The sequence below is a fragment of the Dreissena polymorpha genome, chromosome 2 (genome assembly GCF_020536995.1).
Source record: "Dreissena polymorpha isolate Duluth1 chromosome 2, UMN_Dpol_1.0, whole genome shotgun sequence".
NCBI lineage: Eukaryota > Metazoa > Mollusca > Bivalvia > Myida > Dreissenidae > Dreissena > Dreissena polymorpha.
In genome coordinates, this window is record NC_068356.1 from 66,215,922 (window position 1) to 66,231,738 (window position 15,817).

The 15,817-nt window shown below is 37.2% G+C and overlaps 1 protein-coding gene across 3 annotated transcripts in view; it reads right to left on the reverse strand.

The window, feature by feature from the left end:
• LOC127867404 (protein sidekick-like) overlaps positions 1 to 15,817 on the reverse strand; it is a 76,579-nt gene that overhangs the window by 30,460 nt on the left and 30,302 nt on the right. For all 3 annotated transcript variants that reach the window (XM_052408521.1, XM_052408522.1, XM_052408520.1), the window contains exons 18-28: positions 15,222 to 15,434; positions 14,660 to 14,891; positions 14,079 to 14,194; positions 13,461 to 13,650; positions 11,510 to 11,608; positions 10,756 to 10,947; positions 9,416 to 9,620; positions 8,255 to 8,358; positions 5,935 to 6,005; positions 5,277 to 5,432; positions 868 to 937 (exon numbers count right to left, since the gene is read on the reverse strand). In XM_052408521.1, the coding sequence (XP_052264481.1) occupies positions 868 to 937; positions 5,277 to 5,432; positions 5,935 to 6,005; positions 8,255 to 8,358; positions 9,416 to 9,620; positions 10,756 to 10,947; positions 11,510 to 11,608; positions 13,461 to 13,650; positions 14,079 to 14,194; positions 14,660 to 14,891; positions 15,222 to 15,434 (1,648 nt within the window). The remainder of the gene's footprint in view (positions 1 to 867; positions 938 to 5,276; positions 5,433 to 5,934; positions 6,006 to 8,254; positions 8,359 to 9,415; positions 9,621 to 10,755; positions 10,948 to 11,509; positions 11,609 to 13,460; positions 13,651 to 14,078; positions 14,195 to 14,659; positions 14,892 to 15,221; positions 15,435 to 15,817) is intronic.

Genomic DNA, 15,817 nt, shown 5'->3' on the forward strand with positions numbered 1-15,817 from the left:
TTGCGTGACTTAAAAGTGGACAGCGAAGGTAATGGACCGACTGCAGTAATACGCAAAAGTATTGGGCTATGCTGGAAGCTTATGGTAATAGACCCATTTTTGCATGACCCAGCTCATTTATAGTTATAAGTACTATGCAGATATATAAGTAACATGCATGTATAATCTTAAGCATCATCATGCATGCCATAACGGTTTAATAGCTTAACATCTGATATTCATAAGTAATGATTGAAAAATATTTCAAACTATCATAATATGATTGACACATCTATTATATAATGTCAAAATCCAGCTTTCTGATAAGATAAAATAAACAAGAACACTGCATAACAGGTGCCACGCTCGGCAACGGTGCAGTTTTGAATAAATTAAAGCTTGTCAGAATTTTTTTTTTTTTTTAAAGGTGACAGTGACCTTGACCTTTGACCTAGTGACCCCAAAATGGGTGTGGCGTGTAGAACACATCAAGGTGCATCTACATATGAAGTTTCAAAGTTGTAGGTGGAAGCAATTTGATTTTAGAGCAAATGTTCAAAAACTTTACAAAATGTTAAGGTTTTAGCACGATGCGGACGGCGGACGACACGACGAACTGGCTATGACAATACCTCAGGTTTTTTCCGAAAACGCCGAGCTAAAAATAAAAAAAAATAATTCAGTGTTCTACGGAAGAACTGGCGACCAGCGATTTTACCGGTTACATTCTATCTAGATGCCGGCTTCATTCCCAAAAATATCGATTGAAATGATGCAAATACACCAGTTTTATTTTTTAGTTGCCGGCTACTTTAAAAATATAACTGGCTTCTCAACTTTTTCTGGAGAACACTGTCAATTTCTTAACAAAGGCTTCACAAGACTTACCGGCCTCTCCCACATACACAACCACAGGGGTGCTAGACGGACCGCGGCTGATCCCATTGTAGACTTGGACCTGCAGTGATTTGTTTTGCTTTATAGTTAACAACCTGTGATTTGGATTGGGAAAAAGGGGCTATAAACCATGAAATTGGGAAAAATAAAAACATTATTAATATGATTATAATTAATAATATAAATTATATTCCAATTGCTTATTAGTTAGTGTTTAACAGCATTGTGCAATTTATATTATATTGCTACTGAATAATATATTGCTGTATAATAAACGTGTTTATCTAAAAAAAAATTGGCATCTTTTGGGGGGAAATTTGGTCACATTTTGGGGAAAAAATGTTACTTTTTGCCATTGGGAAACAGCCTGTAAAAGGCTGTTATTTGTATTTAAAAAATCACTGCAAACATATCAGTAAAATGGATATAATAACTTTGAAACTCTCCATACACTATACTTTGAAACTCACCATACACTATTCTTTGAAACTCTCCATACACTATACTTTGAAACTCTCCATACACTATACTTTGAAACTCTCCATACACTATACTTTGAAACTCTTCATACACTATACTTTGAAACTCTCCATACACTATACTTTGAAACTCTCCATACACTATACTTTGAAACTCTCCATACACTATACTTTGAAACTCTCCATACACTATACTTTCCATACAAATTGTCTCCTGGACTTTCTCGGACATATAATTTCTAAACATAAAAAAGACAAATTGGAATATTTGAATTAAATTGGGGTAAAAAAATACTTTTAACTATTGGAAATATGAACCACTAATTTCTAGCATATCATTATGAACCCGTGAGAATAAAAATCTAAATTGTTTGTAAGGAATGCCATGACTCCAATCAAAGCTTCGAAGCAACTCATACAAACAAAAGATGGTGGAGAGACAAGACAGGACCATCTATTTCCTAATTAAAAGCCACAGGCCCAAAATACAATACAGACAACCCACATTAAACATGCATTAGTTGTGAAAAGTTTTATGTTTATACTTTTTCATTTAAAAATACATAAAAAAAGCAATTTTTTTCAATGTCAGATCATTTCTCGTTTTCATCATAGGTAAATAAGATCCCTAGTTCAAAATGCATGTCAAACAAGAGGGCCTTAAAGGCCCAAAGTCGCTCACCTGAGATAAAAAGAAATGACCTGTTCTTTGCAGCCCAAGATATCAATGGAACAAATGTTCTAACCAAGTATCATGAAGAATGAACAACAAATGGCTCCTTGGCGATCCATGTTTTTTTAACAGACCTGAACAATTTTTTAACTCTTCCAAGATATGTCAAAATTTCATGAAGATTGGGAAAAAATGTGTCTGCTAGACTGTTCACATGTTGTCACTTTATACATATAAAGAAAACTGCCCCACTCCCTAGTGGCCATGTTTTTTCACTGATCACGACCATTTTCAAACTCGTCCGAAACATCCACATAACTAATGTTTTGACAAAAGTTTATGATGATTAAGCAAAACATGTGACTTCTAGAGTGTTCACAAGCTTTTTTAAAATATAAATATAAAGAAAAAGACCCCCCATTGGCGGCCATGTTTTTTTACCAATCCAAACCATTATCAAACTCAACTGTCATATCCAGGTGTCGAAGTGCGGTCTCGTTTATTTACTCAAATGAACCGGTCACAGGACGGTAACAAGTTATGTAACTTTGTAAGCACTAATGTAATGCGGAAATATTTGTTTGCAAAACTCTTATTTCCGGTCAGGATGAATATACTGACTGGTTGTAATTCAATTAACTAAAGGCGTTCAGTCAGGGATGCCTAAATACACTCAAAAAATTTATTTATAAGTGAAAACCAAGGCAGCCTTAACAAAAATATAAAAAAATTATTCCAAAAACTCGGAAAATGAAGAACAATGACAGAAAATTAAGAACAGGTACAAGCCAAGTCTAAAGAATCTAAGTATCGTTACAAAAATGAATAAACAGCTGCGCCATGAGCGCATGATACGCCCGTCGTTCGCCAATGAAGTAGTAAGGTAATAAATAACCCTTTGAATCATTTTTTTACTTCAGTTTATTTGTATTTGAATACATGGTTTATTTTATAAGTACATGAGCATGGAGCGCCGTCTCCTTGACATTCATACCATATCTTTTTTTGAGTATATGTATGCATTTCTTTAGAGGATATGGAGTTGAAGTAAACCTGTTATAGATATTTTGACCAATAATAAAAGAGAAATGTAGATGGGTAAGTGGTAGTGTACAATCGGAATAGAAAAAAGCTCACCTTGTTCAATTTTTCAGGGATACTAAAAAAAAAAAAAAAAATCCATCGAAGGATATTTGAGGTACAGTAGGACATTCAATGAAATCACAAAATTTTGACGAACAAAGTCCCATAACTCTGGAACGACAATTCAGAATTCCGTCAAAAACGAAAGGGGATCAGGGTTTATCAATATTAAGATTGTGTTGAAATTTGAAAAAAATCCATCGAAGGATATTTGAGCTACAGTAGGACATTCAATGAAATCACGAAATTTTGACGAACAAAGTCCCATAACTCTGGAACGACAATTCAGAATTCCGTCAAAAACGAAAGGGGATCAGGGTTTATCAATATTAAGATTGTGTTGAAATTTGAAAAAAATCCATCGAAGGATATTTGAGCTACAGTAGGACATTCAATGAAATCACGAAATTTTGACGAACAAAGTCCCATAACTCTGGAACGACAATTCAGAATTCCGTCAAAAACGAAAGGGGATCAGGGTTTATCAATATTAAGATTGTGTTAAAATTTGAAGAAAATCTGTCAAAGGATATTTGACGTAGCGTACGACATTAACAGACGGACGGACGGACGGACAGACGGACGCGGGGTATACCATAATACGTCCCGTCATAGACGGGCGTATAACAACATACAGCCAATACCTTAATGAATGTAAAAAGAAGTTCAAAATCTGTCAAAAAAACTGATATAAATAAAAGTTACTGTTAGTCTAGAAAGTGCTTCAAAAATCTAGTTTACAAAATTTAATCTAAAGAACAATATTTATGGAGATTAGGAAACTTCAGTGAATCAAATGTAAAAATAAGAAAAATCTACTACAGTTATTGAAATAGAATAGTCTTTCTAATTTAGAAAATGCCAAATAAAAATAATCTAAATAATAAGAATAACTTAGAAAATAATGCCAAAATGTCTTGATGCTGGTGTTAAAAATAATTTAGAGTTTAATTATTTTAACATTCCAACCTTTTTCAAGAGCTGTTAACTTTTCAAGAAAGCATCAAGAGGTGTTTAAATCAGCCAAAACAGCTTATTTTATACAGTTCAGATGAGATCAATTGTAGAGTAGTCAAATCTCCCTCACAACAGTGCATTTATCAATGATCAATATCTGCCCAAATTCCAGAGCAGAACTAAAAATAGATTACTGAACCAGGTTAAACAAGGGAGATAAATACTGCATAAATACTGCAAAATCATGTACATGTTGTCTTTCTTTCAGTTATCTCTTAGTTGAAAGGCTTATCATAAGTGTAAATGACTAAAACAGTTATGTTAACTATGAAAATTCTGCGTTATGAAAAATTACATAACACAGTTAATGTCACATAATATTGACATAATAAAACCAAACTTTACTACACAGGAAACCAATGTTATGACCAAATTTCATGAAGATTGAGCAAACTAGAAAATTAACAAGATTTTACTAAAGCCATATATAGACATATAAGGAAAAATGCCCCGCCCCTTGGCAGCCATGTTTTTCAAGCCAAGGTTACCATTTTTTAACTCATCCAAGATATCATTGGGACAAATCATCTGAGCAAGTTTCATGAAGATCGGAAAATAAATGTTGCCTCTAGAGTGTTAACAAGGTTTTACTATAGCCATATAAGGAAAAATGTCCCGCCCCCCCTGGTGGCCATGTTTTTCAAACAACCGACATCATTTTCAAACTCGTCCAAGATATCATTGGGATGAGTCTTCTGACCAAGTTTTATGAGGATCGGACAATAAATGTGGCCTCCAGAGTGTTAACAAGATTTTGCTATAGCCATATATAGCCATATAAGGAAAAATGCCCCGCCCCTTGGCAGCCTTGTTTTTCAAGCAAACGTAACCATTTTCGAATTCATCCAAGATATTATTCAAACCAATCTTCTGACCAAATTTCATGAAGATTGGACAATAAATGTGGCCTCTAGAGAGTGAACAAGGCAAATGTTGACGTCGCAAAACGGACAACGGACAAAAGGCGATCACAAAAGCTCATCATGAGCACGTTGTGCTCAGGTGAGCTAAAAATGTTTATAAAAATCTATGAAAAAAAATGTATGTAAAAAATGTATGAAAAAATTGTAGGTAAAACAATGGCTGACCTGGAACTCATAGTTGACAAACTTCTCGAGGCCCACGAGTTCCCTACTGGTCTGTGCCAGGGGGATGTGCACCTCCTGGTAGTTGGTGTTCTCCACCTGGCGATACAGCAGGTAGTAGCCCAGCAGCTGGCCGTTCCAGGTGCTTGGTAACGGTTGCTAGGGAACAAAGTAAAGATTAACATCGTAAATAAATGAAACAATACAATCTGAGCATGGCTCTGGAAAACATCGTCATAACCCAATACGTTTTTGTGCCAATTTATAATGGAAACACCTTAATTTTTACCTTTCAATATTTTTTATTTTCTTATTTTTAAGAAGTACATGGATATTAAACAGAAATTTACCAGATGTTTTTTGTTTACAAGTCTTTCACCATGCACCAAAGCATTTTGCTTAAATATTTGAAAAACTTCCAAATAATGAACATGATTTCCACTCATTAATTAGAAGGGATATTAATTAAAAAAGTATTTCCACATATCAACCAATAGTACTGATACTACATATTAACACCCACACTCATGTACACATGCCATTAAAGCAGAAAGTGTTGTCCAGGAATAGCCTGTGCTGACTGCACAGGCTAATCTGGGACGACACTTTACGCACATGCTTATGGCCCCCACACACACACACAGCAGGCTTGCTTTCTTACCTCCCATGAGACTCTGACAGACGTGGTGTTCAAACGATCAACCTTCACATAACGGGGTGCACCTTCCGGAGCTGTAACAAAAAACATGAACTTAATACCAGATACCGGCAATCTGATCATTCGCATAAATATTTCTTGAGATTTTACCACATAAATTCAACTTCTGGATATATAGGAAAAACAGGGATATAATCATGGGTAGTGCATATGACAGGCAACAAATTGAAAAACAAGCGACTATGAAAGAATAACGAAGGGATGACTTTGGCAATCTCCACTACGCTAATCTGCAATCAAGCAATTTTAAAACAATTTAATGAATTATAGGCTATTAGGGTAACTGACAAGTTCAAAACAATCTGAAAGTTGCTCCCTTTTTTTAATAAAGTTAGATTAAAAAAGTTTTAAATAAAGAAAATTAAATGGAATGGCAGGGGTATGTATTTCCAAAAATACCCCACTTCAACAGGGCTCAACATTAACCTAAAAATCAACTTAGAAAATCTACTTGCCTTAAACATAAAGCCACTTGCCCAAATATGAAATATCACATTAACTGTAAACCTCATATTTTTTTAACAAGAAACCGTCTGAGACGTGTGATGCTCCCAAAAGTTTTTTTGTCACAATATTGCACTATATTTTCAGATAAAAGGAAACGTCTTGAGGGCAAAGAACCCGCTGATAATATGCACATCTCCTCTTAGTAGTGAAGCTTCCCATAAAGTTTCATTGAATTCCGGTCATTAGTTGCTGAGAAATAGCCCGGACAAAAATTACACTATATGTACAGTTAATGGAAAATTTCAAAGTGCCATAACTCTGTGAAAAATCATCCGACCAGAACCCGCTGATAATATGCACATCTCCTCTTGGTAGTGAAGCTTCCCATAAAGTTTCATTGAATTCCGGTCATTAGTTGCTGAGAAATAGCCCGGACAAGAATTGCACTTAATGTACAGTTAATGGAAAATTTCAAAGGGCCATAACTCTGTGAAAAATCATCTGACCAGAACCCGCTGTTATATGCACATCTCCTCTTGGTAGTGAAGCTTCCCATAAAGTTTCATTGAATTCCGGTCATTAGTTGCCGAGAAATAGCCCGGACAAAAATTGTGCACGGACAGACACACGGACGGAAGGACAGACGGAGAGATGAAGCGGCAACTATATGCATAATAAAGATCAAAATGATACACCATGAAACCTTTTTTATTTTTGCACATTTAACAAAATGAATACAGCAATTAAAGTCTAAATTAAATGCTCTTTGTTCTTTTTTGCACTTGCCTAGGCGGACAACTAGATTATAAAACAAGGGCTGTTTGTAAAACATGCATGCCCCCCATATGGGCTGTCCGTTGTAGTGGCAGCCATTGTGTGAATACGATTTTTGTCACTGTGACCTTGACCTAGTGACCTGAAAATAAATAGGGGTCATCTGCGAGTCACGATCAATCTACCTATGAAGTGTCATGATCCTAGGCAAAAGCGTTCTTGAGTTATCATCCGAAAACCATTTTACTATTTCGGGTCACCGTGACCTTGACCTTTGACCTAGTGACCTCAAAATCGATAGGGGTCATCTGCGAGTAATGACCAATCTACCCATGAAGTTTCATGATCCTAGGCGTATGCGTTCTTGAGTTATCATCTGGAAACCATTTTACTATTTCGGGTCACCGTGACCTTGACCTTTGACCTAGTGACCTCAAAATCGATAGGGGTCATCTGCGAGTCATGATCAACCTACCCATGAAGTTTCATGATCCTAGGCGTATGCGTTCTTGAATTATCATCCGGAAACCATTTTACTATTTCGGGTCACCGTGACTTTGACCTTTGACCTAGTGACCTCAAAATCAATAGGGGTCATCTGCGAGTCATGATAAATCTACCCATGAAGTTTCATGATCCTAGGCGTATGCGTTCTTGAGTTATCATCCGGAAACCATTTTACTATTTCGGGTCACCGTGACCTTGACCTTTGACCTAGTGACCTCAAAATAAATAGGGGTCATCTGCGAGTCATGATCAATGTACCTATGAAGTTTCATGATCCTAGTCCCAAGCGTTCTTGAGTTATCATCCGGAAACCACCTGGTGGACGGACCGACATACAGACCGACCGACCGACCGACATGAGCAAAGCAATATACCCCCTCTTCTTTGAAGGGGGGCATAATAACTTACCCAGACACAGCTTTTACTTGCCAGGGGCAATAGGACAACTGTTAATGTTGAGCCCTGTTCAAAAGTCTAATGCATGCAGAAGAGCTAAAAACGGTAAGTACATAAATGTTAAAACCAAAGCACCAACCATCTTCTAATGTCTTGACTTCGTCTGACTGCTGACTGAATGGACTGCGTCCCACGTCATTTGTGGCTGCAACTTGGAACACGTAATTTGTATTTGGATTCAGCCTGAAAAATATTCAAAATCACAAAAGTAAAATTGAAAAGTCATAGTCTCACACTTCTTTAGATAATATTTAAGCCGCTCTCTGTGAAAAGGGGGTTTAAAGCATGTGAGTAAAATGTCGTCCCAGATAAGCCTGTGCAGTCCACACTAGCTTTTCAGGGACGACACTTTCTGCCTGAACTTGATTTTTGCTAAGAGATTTTTTAAACAAAAAATATAATAACGTGGAAAGTTTCGTCTCTGATTACCCTGCGCAGACTGCACAGGCTAATCTGGGACAACACTTTACGCACCTGCATTAAACCCCTTTTTCACAGAGCACAGCCCATTTTAATTTAGAGTACATATCAAAATCACAAATGTTTACTTATAACAATCATAGGCTCACATCCTTTTAGCTTTGTATATGTTAATTTAGAGTACTAAAACTTATTTGGACAATAGTTTTCACTTGTTCAACAAATGTGTTTCACGTATTATTAAAGATGGTAAATTACCCAATACCTGTAGTGAAAAACTTTAACAAGAATTTAATGAGTTCTTTAACTAAAATTGACAACATGTTCATGCATTTCAATTCCTCTATTTTTTCATAGTCCTAAAAATAGTTTACAAAATATGAAGAAAACTACTGACACTATATACATTTACAAAACTTCAGACAATATATAAAGGAAGACAAGAGCACCGCATAACAGGCGCCACGCTCGGCTACCGGTGCAGTTTTGAATAAATGAAAGCTTGTCAGAATTTTTTTTTTAAGGTCACAGTGACTTTGACATTTGACCTAGTGACCCAAAAATGGGTGTGGCCTGTAGAACTCATCAAGGTGCATCTACATATGAAGTTTCAAAGTTGTAGGGGGAAGCAATTTGATTTTACAGGTAATGTTCAAAACCTTAACAAAATGTTAAGGTTTTAGCACAACGCGAACGTCGGACAGCGGACGACACGACGAGCTGGCTATGACAATACCTCGGGTTTTCTCCGAAAACATCGAGCTTAAAACTACTGGCATAATACAAATAAGTGGTTTATATGTTAATCCTGAATTTGTACCCCTTCACATTGTAGGTGGTCTTCGTATGCAGGATTGTTCCAGGGACGCTGGTCCAGATTCCACTCGGCATGCTCCGATACAGTACCGTGAAATTGCGGATAGGTCCGTAGCCATTGGCGTGCCCGGGAGTCCAGCTGATCGTGACTGAGCGGGCAAGAACGGACGAGGCCTGGATATCCGGCTTGCTGGGGCTCTGAGGAGGGCCTGGCACACAGACATAGGAAAATTGGGCTTAATTTATGTGTGGAAAATGTCGTCCTAGATAAGCCTGTGCAGTCTGCACAGAATCAAGGACGAAACTTTCTGCTATCATTGTATTTTGTGTTTAAAGGCATACTCTTACAGAGAAAAATATATTCTAGGCAAAAAATGTAGTCCCTGAATAACCTTTGCACTCTGCACATCTAGTCAGGGACGATCCTTTCCACTTTTATGGTATTTTTTGTTTAGAGAAGGGCCACATAAGACCACATAGGCCAATGCCATTGCCACAGTCATACAATTTTAAACATTTATAAATATGAAACAGAATCCTGAGCCTTAAAGCAAATACGCACATTTACTTCAGAACTTTAAATTCACTTTCTGTTTTTTTGGCTGCCAATGCTATCATGCAAAAAGGTTACATTAACAAATAAAATATTTTTTCTCATCAAACATATTTCCTCAAAAACAGATAATACCCCAGAATTTTTCATTCCCAAGCCTTGAATATTCTTCACTCAAAAATGCAATAACACAAAAGGTCCCATACCAAGAAGGGAAACATGTCATGGGCCCGTATTCACCAATAAAATATTATTCTTAACAATAAAAACAAGACCTAAAACCAATAAAAATATTATATTTTTCATATTTACAGGCTCTACAAGAAGAATGATGAACATAGCAGTGATTAATGCCAAATGTGATGCAAAATTAAAGCATTTTTTTAATTTTTCAGTTTAAAGAATATTATATAGTTCACATAATTAAATCTAAGAATTGTTTGGTGAACACAGGCCCTGGAATGGAAAGTCAGAGTGCACTACGCACTGCATTAACTCATTGTGAAAACCTTAAATTTTCAAGTTTATAGAATATTATTGTAGACTCAAGTCTACTTATTGTTTGGTGAATAAGGGCCCTGGAAGGTTGAGTCAGCCATTGCACTACTAACTGCGGTTGCTCATTGTTAACACCTCTTCCATAGCCTTTTCAAATGAAGCATATTGCTGCTGACACTAATCTTACCCCCAGTGTATTTCATTCCCTAACATTGAATATTCTTCACCAAAAAAGTGACATTTAAACAAAGAGCCCCATCAAAAGAAGGGGAAATAATCCATGCACTACTCACTGCGGTTGCTCATTGTAAACACCTCCACCATGGCCCTCTCTCCCCAACCCTTGACGGTCTGACCGGTCACATAGAACTCATAGTAAGCCTGTGTCTGAAGGTTCTCTGCCGTCAACTTGCGCTCTGAAGCACCCACTGTCACGTTCTTCAGCGGGTCTGAACTTCCGGACACTCGCCACGAGACCAGGTATGCTGAAATGCAGACATAATAATGTATAAGCCTTGTTCAAGGCAACAAATTCTTCAATTTCATTCTGCACAGGCTGGTCAAGGATGACACTTTCTACCTGAACTGGAAATTCGCTCAGAAGGACTACCTTTAACAGAAAAAACACAGTTTGACTGCACAGTAAAATCTGGGTCAACACGTTGCCTATATTGAACTATTTGGCACACTATTTGGGTTTTTTGGTAAAATTTTAGGCCGATATTCAGCCCAATGTCCATCCTCAAAATTATATATTTTTCCCATATTTTTTGCCTAAAATTTTGATGTTTAAGTTCAAAAAAACAACATGTTTTTGTAAATAAATCTCAAATTTCAGTTAATCTCCATAACCAGCTGTATTAATTGAAACTTGTTTGTCAATATAATATTTAAAACACTTGTATAATCCATTTTTAAGAATTTATAAGCAAAAAAAACAACAGTTTCCCAATTTTAGTAAAAAAAACACTCACAATTTTCCCCATCTAAAGAGCCCCAACCCAATTCCAAAAATGGTGAAAACAACACACTGGCAGAGTAACATACCAAGAATGATGCCATTAGGTTCTTCTGGTTCCTCCCATTCTATGGTCGCATTATTGAAGGACACAAACGGGAACCAGATAATTCTTGGTGGGCCAGGCACTGCGGAAAAGAACAGCAAACCTTTAGATTCAATAACATTCAAGAACAAGAAACCGTCGGAGACGGGTGATGCTCCCAAAAGTTTTTTTTTGTCACAATATTGCACAATATATTCAGATAAAAGGAAACGTCTTGAGGGCACAGTAGTTGGGGGGACAAGAATTTTTTTTATATAAAATTTCAAAGGGCCATAACTCTGTGAAAAATCATTCGACCAGAACCCGCTGATAATATGGATATCTCCTCTTGAAAGTAAAACTTCCCATAAAGTTTCATTGAATTCCAGTCATTAGTTGCTAAGAAATAGCCCGGACAAGAATTGCACTATATGTACAGTTAATGGAAAATTTCGAAGGGCCATAACCCTGTAAAAATCATCCGACCAGAACCCGCTGATAATATGCACATCTCCTCTTGATAGCGAAGCATCCCATAAAGTTTCATTGAATTCCCATCATTAATTGCTGAGAAATAGCCCGGACAAGAATTGCACTATATGTACAGTTAATGGAAAATTTCAAAGGGCAATAACTCTGTGAAAAATCATCCGACCAGATCCCGCTGATAATATGCACATCTCCTCATGGTAGTGAAGCTTCCCACAAAGTTTCATTGAATTCCGGTCATTAGTTGCTGAGAAATAGCCCGGACAAATTTTGTGCACACGGACACGGACTCACGGACACATGGACAGACAGACGAAGCGGCAACTATATGCTCCCCCCAAAATTGTTTGGGAGAGCATGAAAACAAGTATAGAATTTAGCTAAGAAATATGTTCCAAAGAAGACCACACAACAATACATCCTGCATATGTAAAAACAGCCATGAAGCATGAATTTTGTATACTGTAAAATTGTTTACAAATTGTCTTGTAGTTTTCCTTAAAAAATACTTTTTTATAGACATGAAAATTCTTGATGATTTTGAAAAATTAAGAGGAATTTGTGTCAGTTATTTTTGGATGTGATTGTGTTAAATTTGTGGATCTGTTAACCCACAATATCAACGAAATAAATTTCCCACAAATAACAAGAGATCGCCAAGCAATATGGTCCTCTACCGGTGAAACTCCACCATTGTCAGTAAAAAAAAATTGTTGTTGTTGCCATAGCAACCAGAATTATTGACATAGGATCAAAATGAAAGGACATGCATAATCTCCATATTGCCATCTATATATGTTTCAAGTTTCATGATAAAATATGAAGAACTTTTAAAGTTATCGCAGGATTCAGAAAAGCTGACAGGCAGGCAGGCAGGCAGGCAGGCAGGCAGGCAGGCAGGCAGGCAGGCAGGCAGGCAGGCAGGCAGGCAGGCAGGCAGGCAGGCAGGCAGGCAGGCAGGCAGGCAGGCAGGCAGGCAGGCAGGCAGGCAGGCAGGCAGGCAGGCAGGCAGGCAGGCAGGCAGGCAGGCAGGCAGGCAGGCAGGCAGACAGACAGACAGACAGACAGACAGACAGACAGACAGACAGACAGACAGACAGACAGACAGACAGACAGACAGACAGACAGACAGACAGACAGACAGACAGACTGACTGACTGACTGACTGACTGACTGACTGACTGACTGACTGACTGACTGACTGACTGACTGACTGACTGACTGACTGACTGACTGACTGACTGACTGACTGACTGACTGACTGACTGACTGACTGACTGACTGACTGACTGACTGACTAACTGACTGACGCACAGAGCGCAAACCTTAAGTCCCCCTCGGTTTTACCGGTAGGGGACAATAACGATTTTACATTATTCAATCGACAGAAATCATGACTTATGACTACATGGGAGATTAACTTTCAAATTAATATAATTGTACACCAAACACAATTCTATTTTTACCATCTTCTAAGGTCTGCACAGCCACTTCTGGTTCACTCAGCACCCCAGGTCCCATACGTGTGAAGGCAAGCACACGGACCTGATACTTTACAAACTTGCGCAGGCTGGAAATGATGGTGCTGTTAGTTGTGTTACCGAGCACTTCCTTCTGCATGGGCAAAATATTGGCCTCTATAGACCTGTATTCGACCTATATAAAAAAATCAGGCAAAATAAAATAGTTAAATTGATAAAATCAATAGACATCAACATCTGTGTTACATATAAAATATAGTGTAAATTTGAGTAAAATATTAATATGTGCACTTATGAATAATGTTTCGAAACCAAGAAACATTCACATTTCAGCTACCATAGGTGTTCTTGAAATTGAAAGCATTTTTAACTGCTAAAATTGGCAAGTGGGGATAAAATCATACCAAAATTTGCTTTTTGGATAATACTGACATACTGTAAATTATCAATAATTCATACAAGATCTCAATTTGTTGATCATGTGCAAAAGTATTCTATCTTCTGTCGCTTCAACAACATATGCACTTGTTTCAAGTCCATTCCAAAGAAACAGGTAAACTAGTTTCACATTCAATACTACTAATAAAAGTTCTGGAGGCTTACCATATATCCCTGGATGAGTCCATTCTGCTCCAGTTCTGGTACTTGACCCCAGGTGACCTCTATGCTGGTCGCTGTCAGGGCGGTGGCGCTGACATTTACTGGCCCCACCGAGGGAACTGAAGACGAGACGATTAGAGTACTTGGATGGGATGTATGGCCAGATAGTGATGCAGAAGATATATTTAGGGAAAGCTTTTTTACAGTGTATAATATTATATTGGGAGGACTTTGGGGTGATACAGTGACAAGAAAGGAATTGTTTCAAAATAATATTTCTTTCTTAAACACAAATTGGAGCTCTAAAATATATATTCATATTGATTTTTTATCAATTCTTAGTGTTTTAATTTTATTAGAACATATATAACTTAGGTTGTTTTAAGAACATGAACACTGATGCTTTCATATCGTTGACTTAACTCATAGCTTGTTAATAAACAGACTTGAATGATAATACAAAAATTATTGATTATTTTAAAGTGCAATAGACATTACAAAGCTTACTAAAGGAAGTTGATGTCCAATCAAATGAGCTTTGACATGTGGACTTATCCAGACTGCAGCTAAAATATTAAACATACCAGATTCACGAGTCCGCTCCAACACCACGGCACTGAAAGAGCTGTCTCCGACGTCATTGTAAGCCAGTATCTTCACCTCGTACTCCATCCATTCCTGGAGATAGGCCAATATGAAGCTGTTCATGTTAACACCGTTGGCAAGAGTGACGTTGGTCCACGTCGGGACCATCTTACGTCTGTAGGAGATCTTGTAGCCTTTTGGTTCCCCGTTCCAGTCACTTTGACTCAGTGGCTGAAATAAAGAAGGACATCGGAATGCAATTTTGTTTCCATTGTTGTAAATGAATCCATATTTTAATAACTTGTTGTTCAACACTTGCAGAAAACAACTCAAATATTGCCAAAAACACACCACCAGTTGGAAATTCCTAAAACTATATTATGTTCATGTTTTCATTGCACTATTTTCCAATCATGAAAGCACCTTAAAATCCTCTAAGCAGCTTCAAGTCTTTACCCAGATCTGAACAAAATATTTATGAGTATTTCAGTCAAATAAGAAACCAAGGAATCAGGGGAAAAACCACTGCTGTTACCCAAAGCATAAAATAAAAGCACCTACCGTCCAGCTTATTCTAAGAGCGGTGGCGTTCAGGGTCCTCACTGTGAGATTTCCTGGGGGTATGTTAGGGGCCGCCTGCATGGTCTGAAACTGTCGGGACGCATTGCTTGGCTGACTGCGCCCAACAATGTTCACAGCAATGATGCGCAGTTGATAGTATGTGTAGGGTTTAAGATTGGTCACCTGCAGGGATCTCGCGTCTGGATCGTGTATCTGAAAAGTCAAGCAACAAATAAAATAAATATTTTTTATCATAATATTCCATTTAAAGCCAGGTGAATTAAGAAGCAATTTTGTGAATGAATATTATGATGCCATTTACTTGCTTTCTGAAGATTTGTTTGTCCTCGTGTTCTAACTTGTGTGAATAAAATCTTTGCCAGAAAAGTCCTATATATGAAATAATCTAACAAATTTTTTGTATAAAGATTCTAAAATGCATGGAAACTGATAATTACATACATATAATTACAACACATAAAAACATCATAAGAAACAAAATTAAGCGAACAGAATTCAACGCTCACAAAATTTAGTTAAATATTAAAGGAATAGAATGAAATAAAATATAAGACATTCAAAAGCAATTTGAGCCA